Source organism: Petaurus breviceps, unplaced genomic scaffold, assembly GCF_028583685.1.
Source record: "Petaurus breviceps papuanus isolate PSGF00001 unplaced genomic scaffold, PetGlider_PUasm1.0 90281, whole genome shotgun sequence".
In the NCBI taxonomy this organism is placed as follows: Eukaryota; Metazoa; Chordata; class Mammalia; order Diprotodontia; family Petauridae; genus Petaurus; species Petaurus breviceps.
Genome location: NW_027187205.1, coordinates 457,725 through 471,620, shown reverse-complemented (window position 1 = coordinate 471,620; position 13,896 = coordinate 457,725). Strand labels below are relative to the sequence as shown.

Here is a 13,896-nt window from a genome sequence, read left to right as displayed (position 1 = left end):
CTTACAATTCCAAACTCTAGCTCAGAGGCAAATTGTAAGAGCTGTTCTTGCTAAAGGACTACTTGTATTGAGATTTCAGGGCATAGCACACCTAGGAAAGGACAGGACCAAGGGGTCAGTCCACCTAAGAATATGTAACAGCACAGTTTGTGTTTAAATGAAACAACCAGGCAATGTTCTCAGCCTCCCCCACCCTCCCCTACCTTTACTCCAACCCCCTTAGACCTGCCACTCTACTTACTTCAGACTTCTAAGTTGGCACTTCCCTTCCAGAGCTCCCATTAGCATTCTGGTGTCTTCCACACTGAACTCATTCTCGGATAGACTAGAAAGAGCCAAGAACAGAGCAGGGGGCAGTCATATCCTTGCCCCTCCCCACCTACTCTGGGTTCCCTGAGTACATCTTTGGGTCCTCCCCTGGGTATGATCTCTGGCTCTGGAACCAGAACTCTTGGCCTCCTCCTAGAACAAGTCTACGCCTCTGGGTCCCAGATGAAGGGGATGCTACTGGCTGCTATGGTGGAGGGTCCATAGGCAGCCCCAGTGGTATCTGAGGATGGAAAGGACACTATGTCTGGGCAAACAAGGAGGCTTGGTACCTTTTGTACTCAGGAGTCTCCTACAGCAGGATATAGTGGGAAGGCAGGCTTAGATCCTAGAGGATCTGGGGTGGGGTCAAGGAAGGGGAGGGTGGAGGGCCACACTTGGCCAGGATCTAGCAAACACAGTGGGACTATGTCAGCTCCCGGAGATACTGCTCTCCAAGGGAACTCTTGGCTAAGAGCTATGGATAGTGGAGCCAGAAATGAGAGGTTGACATTCAAACACATGGAAGTAAGGAGGGGCAGAGGATGAATGTTCTCTTTTGGGGGAAAAAAAAAATAGTGAAATAGAGACAGCTAGGTGGCGCTGTGGATAGAGCACCCTGTAATCAGGAGACCTGAGTTCAAATTCAGCCCCAGACACTTAGTAGGTGTGTGACCCTGGGAAAGTTACTTAACCCTGATTATCTCAAAAAAAAAAAAAAAAGGGGGGGAAATTGAGGTCCAGTGAGGTAAAAGACTTATCTAAAAAAGTCACAGCTTTCATAGACATTTTCTTATAGAATGTTTCACAACACTCCTATGAGGCAGGCTGGGGAGTTATTATCATCCCCATTCTACAGATGAAGAAACTGAGGCCCAGAGAGGTGAAGTCACTTGCTAAAGAGCACAAAGTAGGTCAGTGACAGAGACAGTACTCCAGTCTTCTGACCCCCCAATGCCTGAGCTTTTTAGCTCTACCACTTCCATATGCTGTGCCAGGGAAGGACACAGTGCCAAGGTCTGGGGCTATTTTTAGGTGCTTTCAGTCGAGCCCAGGAAGGCTCCACTGACCATGTTTTCAAATAGCCCTTCCTCAGACCCTGCCCCCATCAGCATAGTGACCATACCAGTTGCACCTTTGGCATGACCCATTGGCACAACTTACTCCAGCTCCTCCACAGTATTGCAGTGACTCAGCCCAGATGCTACCTGGCATACCCCCTCAGGGCTCACCACGCTGGCTGTCAGTCTGGGAAGGAAATAAAGACAGCAATAATCTTTGGTTCAGTGTTCTCAAGCATGCAGGAAGGTGTTGGGGGAAGGGCAGAGAAGGGATGGGGAGCCTTAGAAGGCCATCAGGAACTGGGAAGACTGAACAAACTACCCCTTCCCAGCTTTTCTCCTCTGTCTTCCTAGGATTATTCATCTATAGACTATCTAAGAAGCAGGAGGTAGACACTAAATGATTTGCAGTCCAAGTGCTTGGGAATAACAGAATATGGCTGAGGTGGCTGAGCCAAACTGTGTGGGACGTTATTTAAAAAGTCTCCAGGGGCAGCTAGGTGGCACAGTGAATAGAGCACCAGCCCTGGAGTCAGTAGAACCTGAGTTCAAATATGACCTCAGACACTTGACAGTTACTATCTGTGTGACCTTGAGCAAGTCACTTAATCCAAATTGCCCTGCCTTCCCCCCTCCAAAAAAAAAAGTCTCCAGGTCTTACCTGAGTTTCTTTAACTCAAGGAGAGACAGAAGCAGAGCCTTGAGTAGCTGGGTGCTGGCATCACACAAGTGAACCTGGGACCAGCTGTGAAAGAAAATAAATTATTCAGAAAGCATTAGTGTTAGAAATGATCTTGGAGGTCATTTAGTACAAACCCCTGTTTTAATGGACGTAGGATAGAGATACAGAGAAATAAGGGAATGCCTCAAAGCTTACACAGTGAGTCAGCGGGAGACCCAAGACTAGGGCATGTGCTGAGGAACCTATTGCCACCTAAAGTCTTAGCAAAGCTGCCACATCTTTCTAAAACTTAATAACAAATGTGCACTATCATTACCCTTATCATCATTCTATTGCCCAAATATGAATGTTTGCTTTCAAATCCCTGATTTTATTCCATCTTCACAGTATCCTCTGGAAGTTAGGAGGGGCAGGGGTAAGCCTTTCCATTTGAAAAATGGGGAAACTGAGATCTAAAGAGTGGAAAAGCCTTGCTCAAAGTCACACAGCCAGAGGGCAAAGCCAGGACAAGAACCCAGGAGTCTTGGGGCCAAATCTATTGTTCTTTCCACCATCCCACCATAGCCTTTCTTGATAAAATGTGCTCATGCCCAAGTCCACTAAGTGTTGCCTTCCAAATCACATATTTTTACAGCTGAAAAGAACCTTGGCATCCATGTAGTCGAACTCATATCCAAATGAAATTGCTACTATAACATATCCAACAAGTGGCCATCTAGTGCTTGTGTGAAGAATTTCAGTGTGTGGGAAATGAGCACCTCCAGAGCAGGACATTTCCCTTTGTGGACGGCGCTGACTACCAGAAAGCTTTTCCTGACATCAAACCTACAATCTCCTCTTTGTGACTTTCTCCTATTGCTCCTGATTTTAGTTCTCCGGGTCCCAAAAGAATAAATCTGATTCCTCTTCCATGTGACAGTCCTTTAAATACTTAAATTGTCCCCCTTGAGTCCTCTCCAGGCTAAATACCCCCAGCTCCATCAACAATCCTTATATAAAATGGACTCCAGGCCCTTTACCATTTCATGTCCTTCTTAAACTGTGCCAAACCAAACTAAACACAGCATGTGGCTCAACCTGGGCAGAGAACAATGATAATAGCATCTCCTTCTTCCTGGAAGCCCTGCCTCTCTCAGGGTAGCCCAAGATTGCATGAGTGGTTCCACATCACACTGCTAACTCGTATTGAACTCCTACTTCATGAAAACCCCCCAGATCTTTTTCAGAACAATTGCCACAACTGTCCAACTGCCATAACAACTGTCCATAAATCGGGATCCCACATGTGAGTTATCTTTTTGTACTCCCTCTTGAACTTCATCTTAGCAAATTCAGCACAATGTTCTAGCACATCAGCAGTCAATTAATGTATCTTAATCATGTGCTAAGTGCTAGGGATATAAACAAAGGCAAAAGACAGTCCCTGCCTCTAGGAGCTCACGATTGAATGGAGAAGGCAACATACAAATGAATGAATATAAGACAGGACAAATTGGGAATTGTTTTTTGTTCTTTCTAGAAGAGGACCAATGACATTAGGAAAGTGATGTCTTGACCTGCAAGTGAATTGGATTTAAATGAGGCAGGACTATGAAAAGTCATCAGCCTCACTCCTCCAGAGTCATCTGAGTCTAGCGGCAAGACATAGATCAGGACAACTGGAGATGACCCCAGAAGTAGCTGGAGACCCTGGTCTGTTTAAGCTAAGGTCTTTTTTTTTTTTTTGCTTTTTGGAGGGAAATTGGAATTAAGTGACTTACCCAAGGCCCCACGGCTAGTTTTTGTGTTAAGTGTCTGAGGCCAAATTTGAACTCAGGTCCTCCTGACTCCAGGGTCATCTAGCCACCCCTTAAGCTAAGGTCTTTCCCAGGTTTCAGTTTGACTGAAGCAATGCCCATTCAGTGGTTAAGGGTAGGTAAGAAATAAGGTAAAGAATGGCCTCTTTTACTTACTAAAAAAAAAAAAAGAATCCAGAAGGGGAAGACCCTCAGGATTTTTGGCCCAAACAGAAAAAATTTCTATTTACATTCACTCTGAGCCATCAGAGCCCAGACAAAGATCAGGTAGGGCTTGACCTGGGACCTACTGGGATTTTAGTTGAAATTTGAAGGAAGCCAGGGAAGGCAGGAAGCTGAGACGAGGAGGGAGAGCATTCCAGGCATGTAGAAGAGCCAGTGAAAATGCCTGGAAGCTGGAAATGGAGCATTTTGTTCACTGAACAAACTGCAAAGATGCCAGTGTCACTGGGTTTAAGAGGAAATGGGGAAAAATAAAGTGTAAGATGATTGGAAATGTAGAAAGGAGTTTTATATTTGATCCTGGAGGTGATAGGGAGCCACTGGGCAAGCTTGAATGGGCTTAGATCAGCACTTCTTTTGGGATCCTGTTATTCAGTGTACTAGCTAGCCATCCTAGCTTTATATCATCTGTAAATTGAAGGATCATGCCAGCTAGATCTTTATCCCAGTCAATGATAAAAAGGTTAAACAACACAGGGTCAAACAGATCCCTGGGGCACTCCACTGGAGACCTCCTGCCAAGCTTACCTCAAACCATTAACAAACAACTATACTTTGAGTCTGACTCCTCAAACAGTTCCAAATTCATCTAATTGTTTTTGCCCTCTGGTTCACTTTTCTTCATCTTTCCCACAAGATAGTATAGCAAATATTTTTCTAAAATCTAAATGTTCCGTTGTTTTTCACTCGTGTCTGACTCTTTGGGTTTGTCATTTCTTTCTCTTGCTCATTTTAGCGGCATTAAGTGACTTGCTCAGGGTCTCACAGCTAGTAAGTGTCTGAAGCCAGATAGGAACTCAGCAAGATGAGCCTTCCTGATTCCAGGCTCAGTGCTCTATCCACTACACCATCTAGGTGACAAAATCTAGGTAAGCTAAATCTATAGCATTCTCCTAATTTGCTAGTTTAGTAACCCTGTCAAAAAAGGAAATGAAGTTAGCCCGGCATGACTTGTCCCTGAGGAAGCTATGCAGGCTCTCTGTGATCACTGCTTCCTTTGATAGATGTTTGCTGCCCATCTTTTAAATGACTTATTCTAGAATTTTCCAGGAAACTAAAGTTCACAGATCTATGCAGTTTGCAAATTCTGTTCTCTTCCCTTTTACAGAAAGGGATAATGTGTGCCCTTCTCCAGGGCATTACTTCTCCCATTTACCATGATACATATATACATATACATATATATACATATATACATATATATATATATATATATATATATATATATATATATATATATATATATTTGCTTTTTGGAGGGGGGAAGGCTGGGCAATTGGGGTTAAGTGACTTTCCTAAGGTCACACAGTTAGTAAGTGTTAAGTGTCTGAGGTCATATTTGAACTCAGGTCCTCCTGACTCCAGGGTTGGTGCTTTGTTTACTGCACCACCTAGCTGCCCCTACCATGATCTTTTAAAAAAACATTTATTTTTTTCAATTAATAAAGAAACTATTTTTTCTGCTATGACCTTACAGATATCACTGACAATGACTTTACAACCTGAGGATATAATTTATCTGTGTCAGGGTAATGAATTCATCAAGGTCAACTAGGTGGTGTCTTCCTAGTTTCCTATCTTTCTTTTTTTGGTATCAACTCTTAGTAAGTCATTTTTGTGTCATTGCTAATGCAAAAAACAAAACAAAACAAAACAAAATACCCCAAACTCAACACAAACCCCAGAAGCAAAAGGATATTTGGGCAGCTTGGCCTTCTTTGTCATCACTTATCATTGTCCCATCCACCTTGGGATGTGGAAACAAACCATGTAGGTCTTCCTGAGCCTGACCAATACCTCTAATCTCTGACATAACATCAGGGAGGGACATCTGGAGCTTTTCCCAAGGGCCCTGGTCATCTAGGCTAGGATTTTTACATAAGCAGGGGCAGAGAGAGAAATGGGGGCTGAGCCTTAGAGATATACTCACCTAAGTTCCTGTAGTCTAATGTACTTTTCAACCACCTGCTTGATGACAAGGGTCGGGCTGGCTCCTAGGTCACATTGGATCAGTCTGTAAGGAAAGATCTGTCTCACTCCTAGGTCACACTGGATCAGTCCATAAGGAAATGTCTGACTGGCTTCTAGGTCACACTGAACCAGTCTGTGAGGAAATTGGGGGAAAGGAGATTCAGGTAAATAAAACAATATGGCTACTAGGTGCTAGGTATACAAAGACAAAATGATAATCCCTGCCCTAAAAAGCTCACATTTCTTATACATGAGGTCTATAAGCTTATGCCTCTCTCCAGCTTTTCTTAGGCTTAAGAAACTGTCACTTCCTAGAAGAGGTGATTTATAGAAAGATCTCCAAAGGAAGGGGGGAAGGGGTCATATGTGAATTCATGAAAGTCTCAGGTTCATTATGGGCTTGGCTGGTATTATCTTAGTGACAGGATATTTAATAAACTTGCGCCCGTGAACTTGTTTTTAAAAAAATATTTTAATAATTATATTTCAATGTAATTGGTTTCCTTTGTAACCCTATACATTTTATGCATTAAAAAACATGATTCTGAGAAGGGGTCCACAGGCTTCACCAGCCTGCCAAAGGGGGCCATGACACAAAAAAGGTTAAGGACTCCTGGTGGAGTAGGTTTTAACATGAAGTTCAGGGGTGGCTGGGGCTTTAAATGGACATGTCAAGTTAATTATTTACTAATAGAATGTTAGAGGGGAAACTCCCTAACATACACTTTTAATTATGGTTGCCAAAGTCTCTCTGGAGTTTCTTTTGAAATCGAAAGAGGTCCAAGAGTGTCCAAGTCTGCTCTGGGGAGACTGGAGCTGATGGACAGTTGGAAATCAGCAGTTCTGGGCTGCTCTAGGGTTAAAGCCAATCAGGTGTCCACACTAAGGCCTTAATCAATATGGTAAGCCACTGGGGGGGGTATTGGGAGGGAGGAGGGCTTAGACGGGAGGAGGAGTACTAGGCTGCCTAAGGAAGGGAAAACGATCCAAACTGGAAATAGAGCAGGTCAAAGCTTTTGTGCCGATCAGCAATAGGATCCTGCCATGAACTGCCACTGAACTTCCAGCTAGTGAGTAAGAGGAACAGTAGAAAGAATAAGAGAAGGAAGAAGAAGAGGGGCAGGAAGAGGAGGAAAAGAAAGAGGAGGAAGAGAAAGATGTGAAGGAGAAGGAGGGGGAGGAGGAGGAGAAGTAAGAAGAGAAATAAGAGAAGGAAGGAGAAGAAGGAAGAGGAAAAGAAAGGAGAGGAGGAAAAACTGGAAGAGAAGGAGGAAGAGAAAGATGAGGAGAGGGAAGGGGACGAGGAAGAAGAAGAGGAGAAGAAATAAGAGAAGGAAGAAGGGGAAGAAGGCAGAGGAAAAGAAAGGAGAGGAGGAGAAACTGGAAGAGAAGGAGGAAGAGAAAGAGGAGAATAAGGAGAAGGAGGAGTATGTGAAGGTATAAGAGAAGGAGGAAAAGGAAGAGAAAGAGAAGAAGGAGAGAAAGAGGAGCAGGAAAAGGTGAAGGAAGAGTAGGAGAACTCAGTAGAGGAGGAGAAGGAAGAAAGGGAGTAGGAAGAGGAGGAAGAAGAGAAGGAAGAGAAGAAGAGAAAGAGGAGGAGAAGGAAAAGAAGGGGGAGGAGGAGAAAGAAGAGGAGAAGGAGGAAGATGAAGGGTAGGAAGACAAAGAGGAGGGAAAAAAAGGAGGGAGAAGGGGGTAAACTGAGAAAGATGAGTAAGTTCTGCTTCTCATGAGAGTGTGGCCTGAGCTGAAGATGTAAGCAGCTTCACAAAAAGTTTATCTGAATTCCTGCATTGAACCCCTCCTGTGTTGTTAAACGAAACTATTAGTTTGGGACCTTTCTCTTTTATCTCACAGAGCCCTTGTCTGTACCCTTCCAATGCATTTCTTATATCTTGTATTAGAGCTATTATGTTTATGTTATATGCACCTACTAAACTACCAGCTCTGAGAGCAGAGACTGTACCTCATTTAAACTTTGTATTTCCCCTGGAACCTAGCCTACAACTCTGCACAGAGTAGCCACTAAATAATTGTTTGTTGAGTTGAGTTCCTTGATTTATAATTCTGTTCCACAGGCTCCCATCTCATCAGTGTATGCAATTGCCTACTAGGTGGGGAAAGAGAGAATGTGGATGGCTCCATGTAACCCATCCCCACTCCTGGGGAAAGAACTCAAACCATGTGCCTCATGGGTCAAGAGAATCATCTTGATCTAGGCAGAATGGCTCTGAACTCTGAACAAGGCTTGGACTTATCTGTACAACTCTGAAGCACAGTGCTTAGTAATGCCATGGTATATCAAGTTCATATTGACTTATCAGGGTTAATAGATTGACCAATCCAATCTCCATCCTATGGGGCAAGAAAGGTTTTTATCGAGTCCCATGGGATGAAACTAACTGTGGAAAGGCTCTGGAGGATTTATTTAACATTTGGACCTATGTCCCCCCACCCCACCAACCCTCGACAGAGTCTGAAAACAACCTGGGGACACAGAAGACCTCCTTGAGTACTAGAACATACCTGAAAGTCGCGACTTCAGGATTCTCTGTCTGCTGGGGAAATGCCTCTTCAATGTGGAGGAGAGACTGTTGTCTGGAGATGCTAGGGGAAAGAAGAAGGGTGTGCCTAAGGGGAGAAGAGACTCCACCCTGGACATTTACAGTTACATTATCTTATCACAGGATCATAGATTTTAAGCTGGAAGAGACCTTAGAGGTCATGAAATCTAACTCTTCTTGTTTGTTAAGGGACTTGTCCAGGGTCACACAGCTATTAAGTGTCTGAGGCACTATTCAAAGCCAGGTCTTCTTGAGTAATTTATATATTATGCCATGATGTTGGTAAGAATATACCAAGGCCTACATGACCTCTAAGTAGCCCCATAAGTGATTTTTTTTTCTTTCAGTGTATGGTCCTTGGCTTTCCAGAATCATGGAATATTAAAGGTGAAAGGGACTTTTGAGATCTTCTAGCTCAGGTAGAAGTGATCTGCCCAAGATCACAAAGGCAGTAAATTGCAGAACTGGGTCTCGGTTCCAGGTTTCCTGACTTCAAGTCCAGTGCTCATTTCACTAGAATTCCCTGCCCACTCTTTACCTTTAGTGATCAGAAATTCAAATAAAAAATTTTCAAATAAAAAATTTCAAATTCAATTGCAAATCTGTCTATTTTCTTCTTGACATCAGTGTGAGCAAGCGGGTAAAGAGTTGTTCTGGATCATCTCTAGTTCTCAAGGTTCTCTCTGTCCCCAGTTCTTCCCTGTTCCCCAAAGGGGAGAACTGGCATCAGAGATGGAAGAGTCCTTGGTAATTCTCTAGTCTAATCCCCTCATTTTACAAATGGGGAAACAAAGACTTGTCCAAGGTAAATTGTTGTTGTTCGGTTGTTTCAGTAGTGTCTGACTCTTCGTGACTGCATTTGGGGTTTTCTTGGCAAACATACTGGAGTGGTTTGTCATTTCCTTCTCCAGGATGAGGAAACTGAGGCAAACAGGGTTAAGTGACCTGCCCAGGGTAGCTGTGTAGCTAGTAAGTGGCTGAGGCCAGATTTGAACTCATGAAGACGAATCTTCCTGACTCGAGGGCTGACAATCTATCCATTGTGCCACTTAACTGTCTCTAATCAATAAACCCAGATTCTCTGGCTTCAGATTCAGCATTCTTTCCACTGTACTATCTCTAAGGCCCTATAATTCACAGAACCATTCCTGGAGCTGACAGGAATGAGTTTTAGCCCTCTGTACATTCTGGGCTCTAATTTTAGAAACCATGGATCCCCAGGTGCCTTACCAGCTCCCTTACCTTATCTTGGTGATGTTGCCTGAAGCATGAAGACTTGCCTCCAGCAGGGTGGTGATGCTGGCATTGGTCACCCATGGCTCTTCAACACTGTGATTAGAAACAGATATGGACTTCTTAGAACTATTTAACACTCTTTTTTTTTGGTCCCTTTTTGTTCTCAGTCTATGTTCCCTGGACCTAGGTCACAGAACACAGAAATCTGAGAAACAACTCTTTGGGGTATGGATGGCAATAGATTAGTCAAAGGAGGTTCTAGATTGTTTAAAAAAACTGTTCTAAGTGCATAATATAAAAATCCCAATAAATCCAGATACCTCAGAAAATAGTTATGGATTCTACAGAACAAGTCATAAGCTTCCATTTCCCATATCCCACCTCTACCATATATCAGAGCCCCCCAACTCGACTAACTCTGTGTAGACATACCTGATCCTCAGTATTCCTGCCGGCATCCTCACTAAATTCAAGAGAAGACACAGCCCTCGTAGTGATACTGTGTAATTGGCCAATCTAGGAACAGAGATTTTTGGAATGAAGCTCAAACTCAGGCTGAGCACAGGGTTGAAGAAAGGAGAATAAATTCTTCCCATGGAGATAATAAATAATGACTTCCCAGGAAGCCAGAGGAGAACTAGAGAGGGAGGGGGATAGTGAGGCAGTGGTATATCTTCCTTGATGAGTTGGATCTGGCCCCAGGATGAGACAAGACTCCAGAATGATTTCGAGTTGTTAGACAATAGGAAGATGGATGGGAAGTAGTGGAGAGATCATAAGGTCATCCCTTGCCCGGCCCTCGAGACATATCACATGGGACATTACTAGTAACAAAATAATAATAATGACAATGCCCCTAGGTATGGAGATACTGCTATACTTTTACCTATAGTGTTCTTTTACATATGATCACATATAATACTATTTTATCCTTGAAGCAATCCTGCATGGCAGGCAGTGCAGAGATTATTATCCCAATTTTACAGAGGAGGAAACTGAGGATCAGAAATTATAAGAGTCAGCATTGATTTTTTCCTTAGTGGCTGAACCACTGGAGTTCAGTTCTCAGATAGAACTCTTTAGCTGATGATAGTACATGGAGACCTAAAGATATCAGTCACTCAGCTGATACTGCAGGTAGGTGGATGGCAGGCAAATCCCGTTCCCTTTCTGGACCTCATGGAATAGTAGATTTAGAACTGAAAGGGACCTTAAAGGCCATTTAGTCTAAGCTCTTCATTTTATAGATGAAGAAACTGAAGCTCAGAGAGGTTGAGTAATTTGCCCAAGATCACACAGCTAGTAGGGGGCAGAGCCAAGATACAATATTCTCTGAGTCCGAACCCAGCACCCTTTTGGGTAATCTACCAGGGCCAGACCTCAGGATATCTTTTGGGAAGGAACAATCTGTGATAGTAATGGCAATTAAAGATTCCCCTGTATTGGCTTGGTTTTCAAATTGATTGTGTTAAAACCCAGAGTTTGTTAATCCCACCTGTGGGATGGGCTTGTTGATGTGAAAAGAAAGTCCTGAATTGGGAGGAGCTGGTGATGTAGATTTGGAGAGACACTAGAGAGAGGCGGAAGATCTTTTTGGAAGCAGCACCTCGTGGAGAGAGAGAGACTAAGAGAATTGCTGGTGGCCGCTTTGAATTGCCCTGGACTTTTGAGACCTGCCCCCTGAGCTGCCAAGGACTGAGGAGACATGGCTGTTTTGCTGGTACTTTGTCTGTCTGTTTTGATGTTGTTTTGCCAGATTTGTCCACTGGTGAAAGACAGTCCTTTTGTTGAAGAAGTCCTGGAACCTGGCTGTTCGCTAAGAAGGCCTGCGACTGTCCTGCAGACAGAGAGTGAATACTGTCCACTGGTGAGGGACAGTACTGTTGTTGCAGGGGTCTGGAGACTGTCCTGCAGACAGAGTGAATACTGTCCACTGGTGAGGGACAGTGCTGTTGTTGCAGGGGTCTGGGAGCCTTTCTGTTGGTTCAGAAGCCCTGAAGAAGGATTTTCTTGTTGTATGTTTACAGAAATCCTGGGAGAGGGCTTTGCTAATGTGTTCAGGGGTTCTAGGACTGTTCTACAGACAGAGGATGAATTCATGAAGGGACTGGCAATGTATCTTATGGCCTTGCTAAGCCTTGTCTCCCCAGGAACTAAGATTGCTGAGAACTTGCCTCGGGTCAAGATGAAGAAAAGACCTCCATTTGGGTATTAAGTGCTGTGTTTAAACTTGATGTAACTCTGGGGTAGATTCAATTGTGATCCAGGGGTGGGGAACTTTTGACCTTATTGTGCTCTGTGATTGACAAATGAAGGTACTTTACCTATGTTTGGAAACTAATCTCCATTTGAGAAGAGGGGTTTTGTGGTGGACTAAATGAAGGTATAGCCTAGGGGTGGAGTAGTATTTAGAACCGGGACTTTGTAATTGATTGAATGATTGGAAGGTCCTGGGGTGGGGTAGTACTTGGAGATTATTTAATCACACTTAGTAAATGCTGTATTTTGAATGATGTCATGTTTTGATCTTCTCTGTTCTTGGTTTGTCACTGAATAAAATAGAGAGCACCTATGCTGGTATTTTGAACCTGGGAAGTTGCCTTTGCTTGATATTACATTACACAATCATATTAAGGGACCAGGTTCATAGGACAGAGAATCTGGGACTCTGCCTGCCTTCTCTTCCTCCTCTGTAAAGTGAGGATGAGGACCAGGTGATTTCCAAGTTCCCTTCTAGTTCTAAATCTTCTGATCCCCAGGATACATAAGGTGTCAGCAGCAGAACCCAGACTCACGCCTAAGGGTCCAGACTCCCAGTTCAGAGTTCTTCCTTCTATACCACATTGCCAGGCACACCCCACAGTCTGACATAAATCCAATTCAATTCAACCAAAATTTATTCAATGCCTACTGTGCACAGGTCACAGAATGAGTTACTAATAAAACAAAGATTAAACTGGACACAGCCCATGCCTTTAAGATATTACTGATTTGTCTGGAGCCTGTGGAAGCTTCCAGACTGGGGGTTCCTTCTTTCCTCTCCCCCACCCCCACCCCCATTGCTCCTTGCTCTCCCCAAGACACTGATCTTGGTTACTTACATTAGATCAGTCAGCTTTGGCACTTGACCCACTAGAGTGGCCAGCCTGGTGATATGCTCTTGCTGGAAGTTGAATCTGGTCAGCCTGAGAGGGGAAAAAGGGGAGAGGTCATGGTCAGGCTTATCAGAGGGATTGACTCTGCAGCCTGAGAATGAGTTGAGGATTTCTTAAGTTCCAACTGTTTGCTCTGTACTGGAGGGAAAGCTAACTGTGGGCAAAGACTTGAACTAGCATTGGGAACGGGGCTGAAGAAGGCAGAAAACAAATGATCCTTGCCCTTGGGGAATGCAGAGATTCCTAACTTGAGGTCTATGAACTTGTTTTTAAAAATGAGTTTCATAAACATATTCCAATGCAATTGGTTTCCTTTGTCATTTTCTGCATTTTATGTATTTAAAAACATTACTCTGAGGAGGGCTCCTTAGACTTGACCAAACTGTTAAAGGATCCATGGCCTAAAAAAGGTTAAAAACTCTTGATCTAATGGAAGAGACATTGAAACAATATGATGAGCATTCATGGTGCCAGAAAATGCCATTACAAGAGAGTTGATGGATTTAGGGTATAGAAGAAGACACATATTTTTATACACAGGCACTGATGGAATTGGTTTTGTTTGTGCATATTTCTTACAAGAAAGTCTTTTCCTTTCCTTCCCAGTGGGTGGGGGAGTGGGAGGAAAGAAATACATTTCTGTTAATGAATTTTTTAATGGGGGGGTTGCTTACAGATGTGAGATGTTGTACTTCTTCCAGATGAAGTTACTATATTATTAGTAGTGTTACTTAACTGTTTTACTTTGTTACAAGAGACCTCTCATGAAGTGCGAATAATTTGTGGACAATGAAATAGATGGCCCAAGCCAGAGACTAGACTAGACTAGACTAGACTTCCCTTCCCTTCCCTTCCCTTCCCTTCCCCTTTCCCTTTCCCTCCTTTTCCATTCCATTCCTGGAA

The 13,896-nt window shown here is 43.5% G+C and overlaps 1 protein-coding gene across 6 annotated transcripts in view; it reads right to left on the bottom strand.

Annotated features, from left to right (window-relative positions):
- NLRC5 (NLR family CARD domain containing 5) overlaps nt 1-13,896 on the bottom strand; it is a 101,110-nt gene that overhangs the window by 9,335 nt on the left and 77,879 nt on the right. For 4 of the 6 annotated variants that reach the window (XM_069107785.1, XM_069107784.1, XM_069107790.1 and 1 more), the window contains 8 exons: nt 12,940-13,023; nt 10,271-10,354; nt 9,845-9,931; nt 8,565-8,645; nt 5,998-6,171; nt 2,029-2,112; nt 1,471-1,554; nt 242-325 (listed from right to left, as the gene is read on the bottom strand). In XM_069107785.1, coding sequence (XP_068963886.1) covers nt 242-325; nt 1,471-1,554; nt 2,029-2,112; nt 5,998-6,171; nt 8,565-8,645; nt 9,845-9,931; nt 10,271-10,354; nt 12,940-13,023 — 762 coding nt within the window. The remainder of the gene's footprint in view (nt 1-241; nt 326-1,470; nt 1,555-2,028; nt 2,113-5,997; nt 6,172-8,564; nt 8,646-9,844; nt 9,932-10,270; nt 10,355-12,939; nt 13,024-13,896) is intronic. The other 2 variants (XM_069107788.1, XM_069107786.1) reach the window with 2 other exon arrangements.